This window comes from Lates calcarifer, linkage group LG2 (genome assembly GCF_001640805.2).
Source record: "Lates calcarifer isolate ASB-BC8 linkage group LG2, TLL_Latcal_v3, whole genome shotgun sequence".
Lineage (NCBI taxonomy): Eukaryota > Metazoa > Chordata > Actinopteri > Centropomidae > Lates > Lates calcarifer.
This window is the reverse complement of record NC_066834.1, coordinates 3334142-3348341: the sequence shown is the minus strand read 5'-3', so window position 1 is coordinate 3348341 and position 14200 is coordinate 3334142. Positions and strand designations below refer to the sequence as shown.

At 42.2% G+C, this 14200-nt stretch overlaps 2 protein-coding genes across 3 annotated transcripts in view; one reads left to right on the top strand and one right to left on the bottom strand.

The window, feature by feature from the left end:
• lgr4 (leucine-rich repeat containing G protein-coupled receptor 4) overlaps nucleotides 1-8766 on the top strand; it is a 29893-nt gene extending 21127 nt beyond the window's left edge. For both annotated transcript variants that reach the window (XM_018686332.2, XM_018686331.2), the window contains exons 8-19: nucleotides 216-284; nucleotides 840-911; nucleotides 1144-1215; nucleotides 1397-1465; nucleotides 1556-1627; nucleotides 1886-1951; nucleotides 2121-2192; nucleotides 2275-2346; nucleotides 2490-2615; nucleotides 3484-3581; nucleotides 4165-4218; nucleotides 4332-8766. In XM_018686332.2, the coding sequence (XP_018541848.1) occupies nucleotides 216-284; nucleotides 840-911; nucleotides 1144-1215; nucleotides 1397-1465; nucleotides 1556-1627; nucleotides 1886-1951; nucleotides 2121-2192; nucleotides 2275-2346; nucleotides 2490-2615; nucleotides 3484-3581; nucleotides 4165-4218; nucleotides 4332-5743 (2254 nt within the window). In that variant the 3' untranslated portion in view covers nucleotides 5744-8766. The remainder of the gene's footprint in view (nucleotides 1-215; nucleotides 285-839; nucleotides 912-1143; nucleotides 1216-1396; nucleotides 1466-1555; nucleotides 1628-1885; nucleotides 1952-2120; nucleotides 2193-2274; nucleotides 2347-2489; nucleotides 2616-3483; nucleotides 3582-4164; nucleotides 4219-4331) is intronic.
• A 1627-nt stretch (nucleotides 8767-10393) lies between these two features.
• mybpc3 (myosin binding protein C3) overlaps nucleotides 10394-14200 on the bottom strand; it is a 29063-nt gene continuing 25256 nt past the window's right edge. Inside the window, exons 26-33 of the mRNA XM_051073951.1 lie at nucleotides 13992-14159; nucleotides 13815-13903; nucleotides 13250-13445; nucleotides 12997-13136; nucleotides 11889-12048; nucleotides 11633-11769; nucleotides 11023-11209; nucleotides 10394-10832 (exon numbers count right to left, since the gene is read on the bottom strand). Of these exons, the coding sequence (XP_050929908.1) occupies nucleotides 10792-10832; nucleotides 11023-11209; nucleotides 11633-11769; nucleotides 11889-12048; nucleotides 12997-13136; nucleotides 13250-13445; nucleotides 13815-13903; nucleotides 13992-14159 (1118 nt within the window). The 3' untranslated portion in view covers nucleotides 10394-10791. The remainder of the gene's footprint in view (nucleotides 10833-11022; nucleotides 11210-11632; nucleotides 11770-11888; nucleotides 12049-12996; nucleotides 13137-13249; nucleotides 13446-13814; nucleotides 13904-13991; nucleotides 14160-14200) is intronic.

The following is a 14200-nucleotide window of genomic DNA, read 5'->3' as shown; positions in this document are numbered from 1 at the left end:
ACAAACAATATGAAGCTGGGCGATCAGGACACTCATTTTGATCACTAATGAAAATAATCATCAACTGCGAGTTAAATCATACAAGAAGTCCTCAATCATAGCTATTTTTTGTTTGAATGTACCTTTACCTAGTGGTCTTTAGAGGGATGTAGTTGTTTTGCTGTCATGCAAGAAAACAGCTCTGACTCCCCGTGTCTCTCTCTGTCTCACTCTAGAGATCTGAACTTCAACAACCTGATGGTTTTTCCCAAAGCAATAGAGGCTCTGCCCAAACTGAAGGAACTGTGAGTGCATCGTCCTGTTTCTGCTCCGGGGGGGGGGGGACGTTTTGTACTTTTTGTTTTGACACTTGAGTCAGGGACTGGTTAACTCATCAGAGCATGAAGGAAGCTTGTCAGTGCCTTTTAGTGTTTATGTGATGTGAAAAAAAGACAAATATCTGACAAGCAGCCGAGAAGTTAGCAGTTGTAACCTGCCCTCATTTTTCATGAGCGTGTCAGTGAATTGTTAAAATGCATATCTTGTGTGGTTTAGCAGTTCCTATTCACATACAGACACGTCAGGTAATTAAAACATATATCCTATACATTTTATTATCATTAAATCATTATTTATCTGGGCTCTTATCTGTGGGTGTGAAATGAATTAGTTGAGATTCTTTGCTTGGTTTCTCTATTATTATAGCAGACTTTTATTTGTGCTTGATTTGATTGAACAGTCTATGCCTTTTTCTTTGTATCATTACTTTGTTTAATTTCATTTTTTGTATATCATCTTATCTTGTATGTTTCATATTGAGCAAGTTGTCTTACGCTGTCTCCTTGACCTTCCTCCTGCAGCGGGTTTCACAGCAACGATATTGCCTCCATACCTGAGGGGGCCTTTCATAACAACCCCCTGCTGCGAACCATGTAAGGTCAAACTCCCCCTCTGACTCAACAACACAGATGTAGCAAACTAATAATTCAAATGCCACCATGCACAATGTACAGTATGCTTTCTGATGAGGACACATACAGTATTGGCTGATGAGGGACAGGGGTGTAAGGCTTCAGTAAATGAATGTCCAGAAGATGGTGCCATTCTCGCATACTAAATGATTTTGGTTTGAACTCTTCCCCTGTGCTCTTGCTGCCCTCCCAGACATCTTTATGACAACCCTCTGTCCTTCGTCGGCGCTTCAGCTTTCCAGAATCTCTCCGACCTGCACTCCCTGTAAGTCTGACAACTCCTCACAAATCACTGTTAACAAGCTCTGTCTGAACTCCCTTCAGTCAGTCTAAACATTCAAAAAATCTATTTATTTGTGTTTTAAAGGGGCCTTGTGTCTTGTTCATAACTCATGCCTTGATGTTTATGACGCTGATTTTACTGTGTGTCTCCATGTGTGTTTCAGGATGCTGCGTGGAGCCAGTATGATGCAGGACTTCCCCATCCTCACGTGGACTAATAACCTTGAGAGTCTGTGAGTGAACTTGGACTCAAACGCAGCATCTGTTCCTGCTTGTGCTTTTGGTGTGTCTCAGAAGTGACTGATGAGGTTTTTCATTTCCAGGACCCTGTCAGGAACCAAGATATCGTCCATCCCCGCTGATCTGTGTGAGGATCTCAAGTTGCTTCGGACGCTGTAAGAGACGTTTCCTTTCTTGTCACCATCAAAAGTACTTAAAACATATATTTTACAAATAATTGCACTCACTGCTACAGACAGAATTTAGGTTCATGCTGAAAATGTTGCAGTTTAGAACGTGTACATACTAATATGTAGTCACCAATTTAAGCTCAGAGTGGAACATGAATAAAACCCCAAACTTTTGTCTTGATTTTCTCATTTCAAATTGTCCCAGTTGTCTAATTGTTGAAGCTGTTTGTTCTCCTCCATCAGAGACCTGTCCTACAATGAGATCAAGGGGCTACCATCTCTCCACGGATGTGTTCGACTGCAGGAGATGTAAGTGTTGAACATGTAGATTTCAGTTTGTAAATCATTTCAGAAAAGGATGGCAAAGATTAAAAGACAACTTCTGACTAAAGATTAAACAATGTGTTGTGCCAAACAAATTAATTTAGATAATTTTTTACCTGTTATAATCTGTTAAATTCTTGTGTTCAATCTACAGAAGCTTTCAGCACAACCATATTCAACAAATTGAAAGGGACACTTTCCAGGGTCTCTCTGCTCTCCGTTTACTGTAAGTTACACACACTCAGATGTGAAACAAAGGTTTTTTATGCCTGCATTGTGAGTTCATTGCGTTGTGATTTTTTTCACAGAGACCTGAGTAGAAATGAAATCCGATTTATCCACAGAGATGCTTTCCTCACCCTCACTGCCCTCACAAACCTGTGAGTACGACCTGTGTATTATTTTACTGCTGTTCATTATAATGAGTACAGAGCTCCAGTGACACGTCATCGTTCAGTTTGACTGCCTGCGTTGTGCTGCATTAAATTGCTTGTGTAATTTGTTTTTTTTTCCCCTCCTGCAGAGATCTGAGTATGAACTCTCTGACTGTGATTCCAACGACTGGACTGAGTGCCGTCAGTCAGCTCAAACTCTCAGGGAATCCACAGATGAAAAATGTGCTGTCTGCGAAAAACCTACCCAAACTCAGGTGAGGAAGAACCTCTGTGGCCTCGAGTTGTGATATCAGTGTTCAGGAGACAGTGTAGAAAAATGTAACACCAGACAGGGCCGTATGCTTGACGTTTAAGGCTTTGCCTTTATAATTGCAACATCCCAGGTTCAATTAAAGCTGGTGACCTTTGTTTCATGTGGTCCCCCACCATCTCTCCCCTCGTTAAAGGGAGGGTCTGCATAGTAACATCAGGTCCCTGTGGTGTTGAGGAAATAATTTTCTGAACAGACTCCTCTCCTCTGTCTTGAGACCTTTAGTAGACTTATTTTCCTCACCCTTTGTGTTCACCAGGTAGTGAGAAAAAACGCTAAGCATCTCTTTACATTTCATGAACAAACTGATCTTGATGTATTTCTTGATTGTGTCACCCCCGAAGTTGCCTTAAATGTTTTAAATATTTACATAGCTATATTTTACGCAGGGTTAAAATGACCTGATGAACTGGGAACAAAAGAGGAAACACTCACCAGTGCTAAATTTGTAACAAAATAAATTGGACTGATCCTGTGGTGCGCAAAAAATATCTCTGTCTCTTTTCTAATCTTTCTCTGGCTGCACTGTACGTCTACGTGAGAGATTGACAGAAAAACCGAAACAAACTCAACCTCTTCGCTTACGTTTAATGAGAAAGCCAGCTGAGTCTGTTTTCTTCACAACTGTAGACACACTATGGGAACATCCAAATATTATCTTTGGAAAAAAAATCAGAAGGGCAAGATATTTGCAGACAAACACATTATTTATTCTTTTTCCAGGATGGTTTTAAGATTCTGGACCATCTGTGTTGTCATCACTGGACCTCAGCAGGATGTTAACAGCCTTTGTAAATGATTATTGTTTGTAGGTCCATCTCTGTCCCTTACGCCTACCAGTGCTGCGCGTTCGTTGGATGTGACTCAGTGACGAGTTCCTCTGAGGAAAATGATGTCAAGAAATCTACAGGTGGGAATGCTGCAGTCAGAGCTTTTTCCTTGGAACCGTTTACATGTTAGCTAAACTTTGTTTAGTTTTATTTACACAAAAGCAACTAAAAATATCAGTGCAGTTTGTTTTACATAATCCTCTTAACAGCATTCTTTATTCCCAGATCACCACATATCTGATGTAGATGTTGGACGCACAACAGTTCTGTTTTTTAAATGTTTCCCACATCTCACTAACATTAAATACTGTCCTACATTTCTTATTTTCCTTGTCCTGAAAAAGAGATGTAGATCTTTACTTTTTTACACAGCTACATGCATATTTAGTCCAAAATGACTGTAAACCTTTCTTTAGCATATATGTTTTTCACACTTAGTCCTTGTCAGTATCTGTGCACTTCACAAGCTTCACAAGCTTCACAACATGGCACAGCTAAGTCTGTCATTAGTAACATTTAACTAATGCTGATTGTTAAATAGCAGAAATGAGACTGTGGAAAGTCAAAAGCAGTTATTAACATTCTTCTTACTCTAAACATTTTAGGATTAAGTTTGTCTTTTTAACATCTGCATTTCATACATTCATCTTTTTTTTGTTTTAGGGGGGGAGGATGTGGAAAGAATCTCAATGATCATGCACTGCTCTCCTTCGCCAGGTAAACAGCTGTTTAAATCTTTCATTATGTGTCTGTGTGTTTACTTATGTCAGAGATTTAAGTCAGAGAAATAATCTTTAAAGTAAACTAAATCATTGTTTTTTTTTCCTCAGGAGCTTTCAAGCCTTGTGAGCACCTCCTCGGTAACTGGATGATTCGTCTGACCGTCTGGTTTATCTGCCTGGTGTCTCTGGTCTTTAACAGCCTGGTGCTGGTGGCCACCTTCTCCTCCACACACCGAGCTGCAGGCCATTCTCACTCCCTGGCTCCGTCTCTCTCTCCAGCCAGGCTGCTGATGGGGCTGCTGGCCCTGGCCAACCTTCTCACAGGCGTGTACGTCAGCGTGCTGACCGTGCTCGACGTCGCCACCTGGGGCTCCTTTGCAGAGTTCGGCGTGTGGTGGGAGATGGGGCCCGGCTGTCAGATCACGGGCGCTCTGGCGGTCTTCTCGTCAGAGTGGGCAGTCTTGTTGTTGTCGCTCGCAGCCGTGGAGCGCAGCGTGGCCGTGCGGACGATTCTCGGGAAAGTAATGATGTCACCCAGGAGGAACGGCGGCAGCGGACATCGCGGGTGCTGGAGAGGAGACCGACGCTTCAGCCTGGCTGCGGGGCTGCTGGGGCTGCTGGCTGCTGCCGGAGCCTGCCTCCCTCTCCTGACCTCCAGCGACCAGTCGGCCTCTCCTCTCTGCCTGCCCTTCGCTGGTGGCGAGAGTCCAGCTCTGAGTGTCACTGTGGTTCTGGTGCTGCTCAACGCACTCGCCTACCTGTTCACTGCAGCTGTGTACACCCAGCTGTACTGCCACCTGGGCAGGGTGGAGCTGGCTGATCCAGAGCAGACGGGTGCCCTGCGACACGTAGCCTGGCTCATCTTCACCAACTGCATCTTCTTCTGCCCTGTGGCAGCTTTCTCCTTCGCCCCTCTCTTGACTGGCTCTACAGCCGGCGGCCCAGAGATCGCCAAGTCTGTCACCCTCATTTTCTTCCCGCTGCCTGCGTGCCTGAACCCGGTGCTGTATGTGTTCTTTAGCCCGGCCTTCAGGGAGGACTGGCTGAGACTACGCGGCCGCGCAGGTTTGACCAGGGAGGTGAAGGCCGGTGCTGAAAGTCATGGAGACGACGGCGGCGGAGGCTCGGAGCTCACAGACGGAGGCTCCTCCACCCACCTGGGCTTTGACTGTGGGGTGTACTCACAGCTCTGTGGAGAGACAGTTGTATGCGAGCAGTGCGAGGCAGCGCTGCATGCCAGGACCTGCTCTTCCCCCTCGTCCTCCACAGTCTGTAGACACTTGGTGAAGTCTCACAGCTGTCCCACCCTCTTGGCGGGAGCTGCCGTGTGCCAGCGCGCCGAGGGGTTTTGGGCCGACAGCGGCACGCCCTCCGCTCAGTCTGAGTACGCTGACGAGGGAGACTCGTTTGTGTCGGACAGCTCGGACCAGGTTCAGGCCTGCGGCAGAGCCTGCTTCTGTCAGACCAGAGGCCTTCCTCTCGTACACTACTCATACAACATACCTCGAGTCAAGGATTAAGGACGTTTCTGAACTCCTCTATGTGCACAGATCTTTCTGTCATGTGAATTTAGATGCTACGAGAAAATGTAAACCTTTTTATATCAAACAACAAAATGTGCCAACTACCCTGTTAAAAGACTTCATCAAGCACTTACATAAACAGAGATGCAACCAATCATTTAAAGGGAACTTGGAGACCATTTTTAAATGAGCTGAACTGAGCACATCATGTTACAAACTGGTCGACTAAGGATCTTGCAAAGGAAATTCTTGCCACCAGTGCCTGCCTCTTGCTTTCGAGTGGATATCATGATGTTGCGAGCCTCAATTTATGTGTCAAAGATTTAGTGATTTCTCTGTTTTACCTGTACTTATAAGCTTCTTAAATTTGAATTGTTATACATCTTGTCAATTTTTAAAGCTTCTCCACAGCAACTTTTGATTTTATACTTTGATTTTTTTTTTTATATAAATGTAGCAAATGTAATAATCATCCTAGATTTTTCTGTTTGAATGTAACTTTAAGGCAGTCTTCACCCACCAGAGGGGAATAATGATCACGTCAGCAATAACTTCTGCCCTACCTGCCTGTGATCGCACGCTTATCAGTGTGAGAATGGTCGATGCCAGTTTATAATAAACACTTCTTTGCTTTAAGTTACTAAGACTAAGAATGTGATAAAAGTAGCAGATATCACTGTTTTAGCAACAACTATGCTTTGTGGTTTTGTAAGATGTTATTTATTGTCTGAGCAGCAGGAGCGTGTGGGTGGAGATGATTTCAGGTGTATGAAAGGTGGCCTTTGAATGACGAATATACAGTGCTATAACCCTAGCATTCGCCACAACAGCAGCACTTCTTTTTTTGTAATCCTTTGCAAAAAATGAACACGTGCATAGAGGTTTGGGTCATTATTTTCATTAGACTGAAGGATAATTCCTGTTTTTTTTTTTTAAATCTGGGCCTTGTTTTCTGACTTTTTGCCATCATGCTCTTTTTATTTACCACAGAGCTACAACAAACACACAAATATTTCCTTTTTCAGTAAAGTAACACTTAAGTGAGACCTGTTTTTTTCTGATGTTCAGATTATTTTTGGCAAACAGAACAGGCGTTGCCTTAATGCCCTGTCTTAGTACAGTTTTTAGGAGAATCCTCTAAATCTAAATTGCCTGTTGATTTGCTGTCATAGGAAGATCATATCCACTCATTGCATAACAGCTAGCCTGTATAATATCTTCTAATGTTTTTGATATGTAGGTGTATTATGTTCCCTTCAGATAGATTAAGACTAGCTGCTTCCCCTCATTTCCAAACTATATGCTAAGCTAAGCTAGGCACACAGGTGTGAGAGTGGTGTTACTTTCCTCATCTAACTCTGGGAACGAAAGAACATATATATAAATAAAACTGAATTGAATTAAATTTGCCAAAATGTCAGAAAATCAAAATACATCAAACTTTGGTCTTATTTAACTCCACAAACTGTAAAAGCTTGTTGACGAACAAGCAACAAACACGAAGTCCAAAAATCTGACTCACCTGTAAAGTGTTTTCATGAGAAGAGTGATACCTGACATACGTTTGTGGTTGATTTAAAACCCATATTTAAACATAATTTGACTCACAAACTACAAGTTAAACACATGAATACTGTCCAAGTTAAACACGTGAATGTAATCCCACTCTTCCACCTCTTCCAGCATAACATGAACGCAGCACCAGACTGGCAGCCAGCTGAGTCAACAAGAACAGTGTGTGAGCTGTGCCAAAGTTTGAAATGGGCTATTATTATTGAAAATGTGGGTGATCATTATTCAACCACAGATATTTAAAGACAAGTATCTACAGTACTTTAGCATTTAAAGGATTTTTTTGGTGTTTGTGTGTAGTCTGTGTACCTGTTGTACCAAACACTTACACAGCTGGCTAAATTTTGAAAAATGAGCGTGGTGGAACAGAAGTAGGAAAATAAGGCCAGTGCTGAAAACAAGAGGAATTAACCTTTAATATAATTCACTGCCTCCGTTGTCTTTGCAACCCAGTTACATTATGAGTGAGTGACTCAGACACTTAAGTCTGCATCGTCCAGTTTTATTGTACAGGTCATCAGAAGATCATTGTTATACTGTAAAGCATATAAATGTAGATGTCTTTTGCCCTGAGAGCTGACCTGAGTGATACTGTGAGTGACGAGGGATTGACTGATGTTTGGTGTGCCGGAGCATGACTGTACACATTAAGGCGGATACACCCTCGGAGCGTGTATCCACAAGTGCACGTCATGTGAGTGCTCAGGAATTTAGGCAATGTAGGGAAACACTTTCCTCCACCAACAAGACATTCTTGTGCCCTTTATACTAATGCACCATTTAATTGTATTCTTTTTGGGTTTATCTTCTGTTTTCACGTAGTCTCGACTGGGTGTGTAAATTCTTGCACCAACCAAAATGTCCGTTGATTGTCTGAGATATCTTATCTGGTGAAAATGTACAAATCTTTTAGTAGTTTTTGTTATTGGTTTTTGTATTTGTATGTAAATTATTTGAAAAAGAAAACAAGTAATCAAGAATGGGATGCTAACCAAGGAAGCTACCTCCTCAACTGTAGTGGCTACCAGCAGTACTTTGTAAAAGAATAGTCTCTTTTCATTTGTTGTTACTCTTTGTTTTCGTTCTTTGCTTTATGTTGACACACGTGGTTGTACATCATCATTTTAGTTAAGTGCAAATTGTGGGAGGAATCTATGTACTGTATACTGTGATTTTTTTTTTTTTTTTAAATCAAACTATAAACTATGAAATTTTTTGTTTTATCTTTTATAGAGTCAAACCTGCAGAATAATAGAGTATGAAAATATCTCACTTCATTTCTGTTCAAATTAAATCTTATTTGTAGTTTTTCATGTGCCATCTCCCCAAGTTGTTTTTTTTATTCTGTTCAAGTAGAAAAATAATTCTATAAATTGTGTATGTATAAGATTGGAAGTTCACAACCATCTTTATTTACGTTTATGTTAAGATTAAAACACTGCAGTGACCTTTGTCTTCATTGAGTATGTTATATATCTGAACTGATTGTGCTCTTTGTTAAAACTTGTCACACCTTTGCGAATGCAGCTTTACCAGTTTTAAGCAGCTCTGTACATTGATTTTTGGGACTGGACATGTTTCTGTTAATTGCAGTGTGTCACAGAAATGTCAGATCCCCTGAAATTTAAAATATCGACCCTAATCCTACATTTGTGTCTCCCAGCAGAGTTCCTCTGTGAACATCAGGCTGCACAGTGGCCTCATGGGAAGACAGGTCATGTGTTAACTTTCACCACCCTGGAAGTGAGTCGAGACAGCTGCTCAATCCACAGGTCTCACCGGAAAAGAATTTATTCAGGTGATGAATTAAGTTTGAACTCAATGAGGAGTCATTATTCTTCTTAAGAAAGATGTGATTCACACTCCAAACTGATGCCATCAGGTAGTGACAGAGTGACAGTGATAAGATATCTGTGTCTAATTTCTTCCCAGAAAAATGTCCCAAAAAGAGTACGGTTAGCAATGTTGGTCAGTCAGTTCACATGGATTGACATGAAATGTTATACAGACATTCATGGTTCCCTGATGATGTATCCTAATGACTTTAGTGATCCTCTGACTGTACCCATAGCAACACCATGAGGTTAACATGAGATTTTAAATGAAATATTTCAAAAACATGGAGCAGCTGCTGTGAAATTTGGTCCACATATTCAAGTTCTTCAAGTACTTTGGAGAATCCTCATCAGATCAAGCCAGCACTTGTGGTTTATAATTATTGATGACCAATTACACTGAAATGGGCCTTTCTACATACTTAAGTATTTTGTAAAGTAACAGCATACCTCTGTGTACAGCCTCACATAGCTTTCCAGTCAAGCTTTCCCATGCAAACACTGTTTTAGGGCTAAATTTTGCGTCTAGTGTAGATGTTGTACAGACCATTTAATACCAGTCAGTGGAGTTACCCTGCTGCTGTGTCGTCCAGCACTGCTGGCTTCCTTCACTCATGTAAGTGAGCTGTAACTTGGTGATGAGTGAAAAATAACCTCTGGGACTGTATAAAGAAACGGACATGAAATTTGATAAGGCCTGTCCAGCTCTGAACCGTGTAGGCTTTTCAGTTGTAATTTGTGGATTTTGGTGAAGTCCCATGTCAAAACAAGGGCGCTGTGAGACATTTATCACGCGTGTTAATAGTGACATTGTGACAGGTACGGGGCTCAGTGGATCTTTCGCAGCTGTACTCTGAGAGGGAGGGCACAGGAAATATTTACATTCAAGGCATCAAAGGAATAACTGTCGAGTGATGTTGCGGCAGCCCCCGCCCGACGATCACCGCCATGTGTTCCTCTTCACTGACACATGTCCTCAGCGGTAAAAGGACATCCCAGCTATTCCAGCCCTTCACACACTTCCATCTGCGGCGTGCACATTAGGCACATGCCTCACACCTCTGGCTTTAGTGAGGCTTTGTTTCAATAAAACTAAGCCCTTGACAACTCTTGTCCATTCGACTGGACTTCTGACTATCAGTGGCATGCTTTTTGCATTTTCTGCATGCTATAATGGCAGTTTAAGGAGCTGCAGTCCACCTGTGCACAAGCTAACCAGTATGAAGGAAGTCACACTGTATTCTGTGTTTTTGAAATAATCTTTATGCACACAAACCACTCACTAAAAACACTGTAAGATGACAACTCATAGATTAGTTTCATAAATAATGCTATTATTCATATTAACTACACACTATTATCCATGTAAGTCTAGTCCTTGAAATGAATGAGAAACAGCGTGACAAACCATGAATCACTTTTAACGAACAGCAAATTTAAGCATGAGCCCCGCTCAGGTCCGCAACTGAGTGGTACACCATACTAACATGACAGTGAGGATGACGATTGCAGATGAGGGAAGATGTGGGTTAAACAGTTTGTGAAGCAGGTGAAGAGTTTCTCATGACACAAAACAGTCAACATGCAGGAGTCGCTGGAGACACATGGATCTGCTTTTCAGTCAGCAGCTGGAAACTCTCACTTCTTTACATCTTTCTTTTCTTCTTTAGCTATTTGAGCTGCAAAGCAAAATAATAAATCTTATTAACAGTCTGGCTTTTATTTGATGTAGACTTTTGTGATGGGTGTTATTTTTAAAGGATGAAAAAGGGGCAAAGAGAGAAAGGCTGGAGTGTCTAAGTGGGTCATGCAAAAAGAGGACACATGCAGTATGTTTCTGTCCCTGTGCCCACACAACAGGATACTTACGGCGAACCTCCAGTTTACACTCCACTATGTCTTCTCCGCTGTCGTTGACCGCTTTGCACGTATACACTCCCCCGTCGAATGGACAGGGCTTACGGATCTCCAGCGTCAGGACGCCTTGCTTACTGAGCATCCGGTACTTGGCTTCATTTGTGATGTCCATCTTGTTCTTGTACCAGGTCACTTTGGGCTAATAAGAGAGGACAGACATTATTTATATATTTTTCACTCTCTTCAATACTCGTGCAGTTAGACCACGATTGGTCCACTGGTAACAATCAGAATCACTGGATTTATCTGGTGGATTCTGTTTCACCAAGGATCAGGTGTTCGTTACTCGCTACTAAGAGAGAGAGAGAGTGTGTGTGTGTGTGTGTGTGTGTGTGTGTAGGTGCCAACCAATTATTGTTTAATTCTTTCAAAAAGCTACAAACCAAAGTAGGAATTGTCAAAATTTAATGTAAATTTTTCCCATTACAATATAAGTTATGATGGAAGTTATTTCCAGAACTCTATTCATGTCTGAGATTTTAGTTTCTAGATGTCATCAAATGTATGATTGACTTTTATCACAAATATCCTTTGGTCATTTTCATGTAATGACCTTACTGACCTTTGGTATGCCTCTGACTGAGCAGCTGAGGGTCGCGTTGTATCCTGCGATGATGGAGCGATTCACTAAAGGATGTGTGAACTTAGGAGCCTCTGAGAAGTCATGCTCTTTGTAGGTGGGCGGCTTGTACATGATGCCTGAGGAAACAAACAGCATATATGACGACTACTCAGATTTCACACACAATATCCACACATACTTAAAATCAGAACCATAACTGCTTTGTGTTCATTTTATTTGTGTAGTCAGAGTTCACCTGTTTTCTGGATGTAAGCGCTGTCTTTCGTGTTGCAGGCTTCTGGACTGAGGCCCACCAGATTCATGGCGAAGACGCGGAAGACGTACTCATTCCCCATGATCAGGTCAGATGAGACGCAGTTGGTTCGCCTGTATTGTTCATAGACTGTATACCACTCCTTCATGTAAATCACAAAAAAAGATCCAGTTTTTTCATTTCAGTATACAGTTTATGTTGAACTGTATGTGCTTCATATGCACCTTTATACTGGGCTTTTTCAGACATGTAGAAAACCCACATAAACCCACACAGTCTAAGATGAATCCATTTCTGTTTGTTCACTCAGACAAATTATATTTGCAGATTAAAATACGATAAATGACATCCTCCAATAATAACCTGTAGATTTGATTTAAAAATACTTTAATAATCTGCCTGAAACTAAATGAGTTGTGTAACTATTTAAATTCATTTATTTAGGCACAAGAATGAAACAGGATATGGGTGGATTTAAAGTACATCTGCCCTCAGCACTTCTGTCTCTGACATGTAACAGGTACACCGTACATTGTTATTGGTAACATGATAATCAACATCCCCAAGCTTGCTATAAAGAGATGGAAGTGAAATTAATTTGATCTAATAATGACTACAGTGAAACACGAGCCATCGGCCGAGCCGAGCAGGAGAACAATGGCCCCTGCGTCACTGCACAGACAATCCGGACCAGGTCAAGGCTACGGGGATAAGATTAGGACATTCCTGGCCCACATTGTTCCTGGCAGCTCGAGGTGGAGGATGGTGGCAGCTGGAGCTCTTGCCAACAGGCCCATGATGCATTGCTCCTGGCCCACAAAGGAGACTGTGTGCTCAGCATTGGCTGATTACAGTATATGTGTCACCAGGGAGGCTAAAATATCCCTCTGTGTCCATGCAGCATTTGTCCTCCCACATGTACAGACACACTCATTTGTGTTGATGAAAAGGGGAGGTTTAACAATAAACTATGAGCTTCTGACAAGACCTTTTTTTTACCCCTGTTCCTAGTAACCCAGACCTCATTGTCTGGTGGAGCAACATGCTACGACCCAACATTGGGAGGTTGGTGATTTTTGTAGAGTCTCACCATGGTCTTCTTGTCAGCTTTCTGAATGGTGTAACCGGTGATTTCACAGTTACCGTTGTCCTTAGGTGGCTTCCACTCCAGTGCCACATTGAAGCCCCAGACATCCATGATCTTCAGAGCCTGAGGGGGCCCTGGGAGATCTACAGAGGGAGAAATATGAATTCTGATTAACTGTCTACCGGCAAAACCACTGCATGGTAGGAGGTCACCAATATGAATGCCGGAGGCAGCTCTCCGTGTGTTCAGTCCTTACCAACAATCTGCAGATTGATGCTCACTGTGTCTTCCACGTTCTCAATCTGCACCTTAAGATCATACTTCCCCGAGTGTTTTCTCTCTGTCTTACGGATGAAGAGGATTGTATCTAAGTCGCTGTTCCTCACGTTGGCGAACGTGGGGTTCAGAGGCTCCCCATCTTTGCTCCATGTAACAATTGGCCTGGGCTTACCCTGCACGACAGGAAGGAAGGGTTTCATTTCAAAATGCTTCGTGTCAGTTTACACAAATTCAATCTTGTAGAAAATGCGCTAATAATCAGAGTACAAAATTACCCCTATCCCAACACTTAAAGCACTAACAGTACTACAAGTATCTTTAGATGTTTCATTGTTCCAACTTGGAATGGCAGAAGGGAGAAACCACATTAATCTTCCAGATTTAACCAAGCTATTGGTTCATTTTAATGCTTCACACCCGAATAGTTTTTGTGCATCATTCATGTTTCACTCAGGTGTTTATACTGTATGAAACCATCACTAAAGCATCTTGGTGTTTTGATGAAAAGGCATGTGACTGGTTTAGTCTGATGTACACTGCACCTGGAATGGAATCAAAAGGTTGACAGTGTCTCCAACTTTCTTGACGATAGTCTGGCGGAGATTTCTTGGGAGCCAGATTTTGGGGCGTTCTGTGCAACAAAGAACACGAAGTAAGAGACGTGAAGGTGGACTAGAACCACACAATCATCTGAAGGAATAAACCTGTGTCTAACTTACGCATTATCTCTCTGATGGTGACAGGCTGAGCCAGAGTGGCCGGAGCACTGGGTCCCGCCATGTTGTAGGCTCGCACACGGAACTGCAGCTTGTCCCCGGTGGTGAGGTCTCTGATAATCAATGATGTCCTCTCAGTCAGGCCCTGAATGGCTGGTATCCATTCATCAGCTGTGGCCAGAAAACACATGACTCACTTGACTGCAAATGTT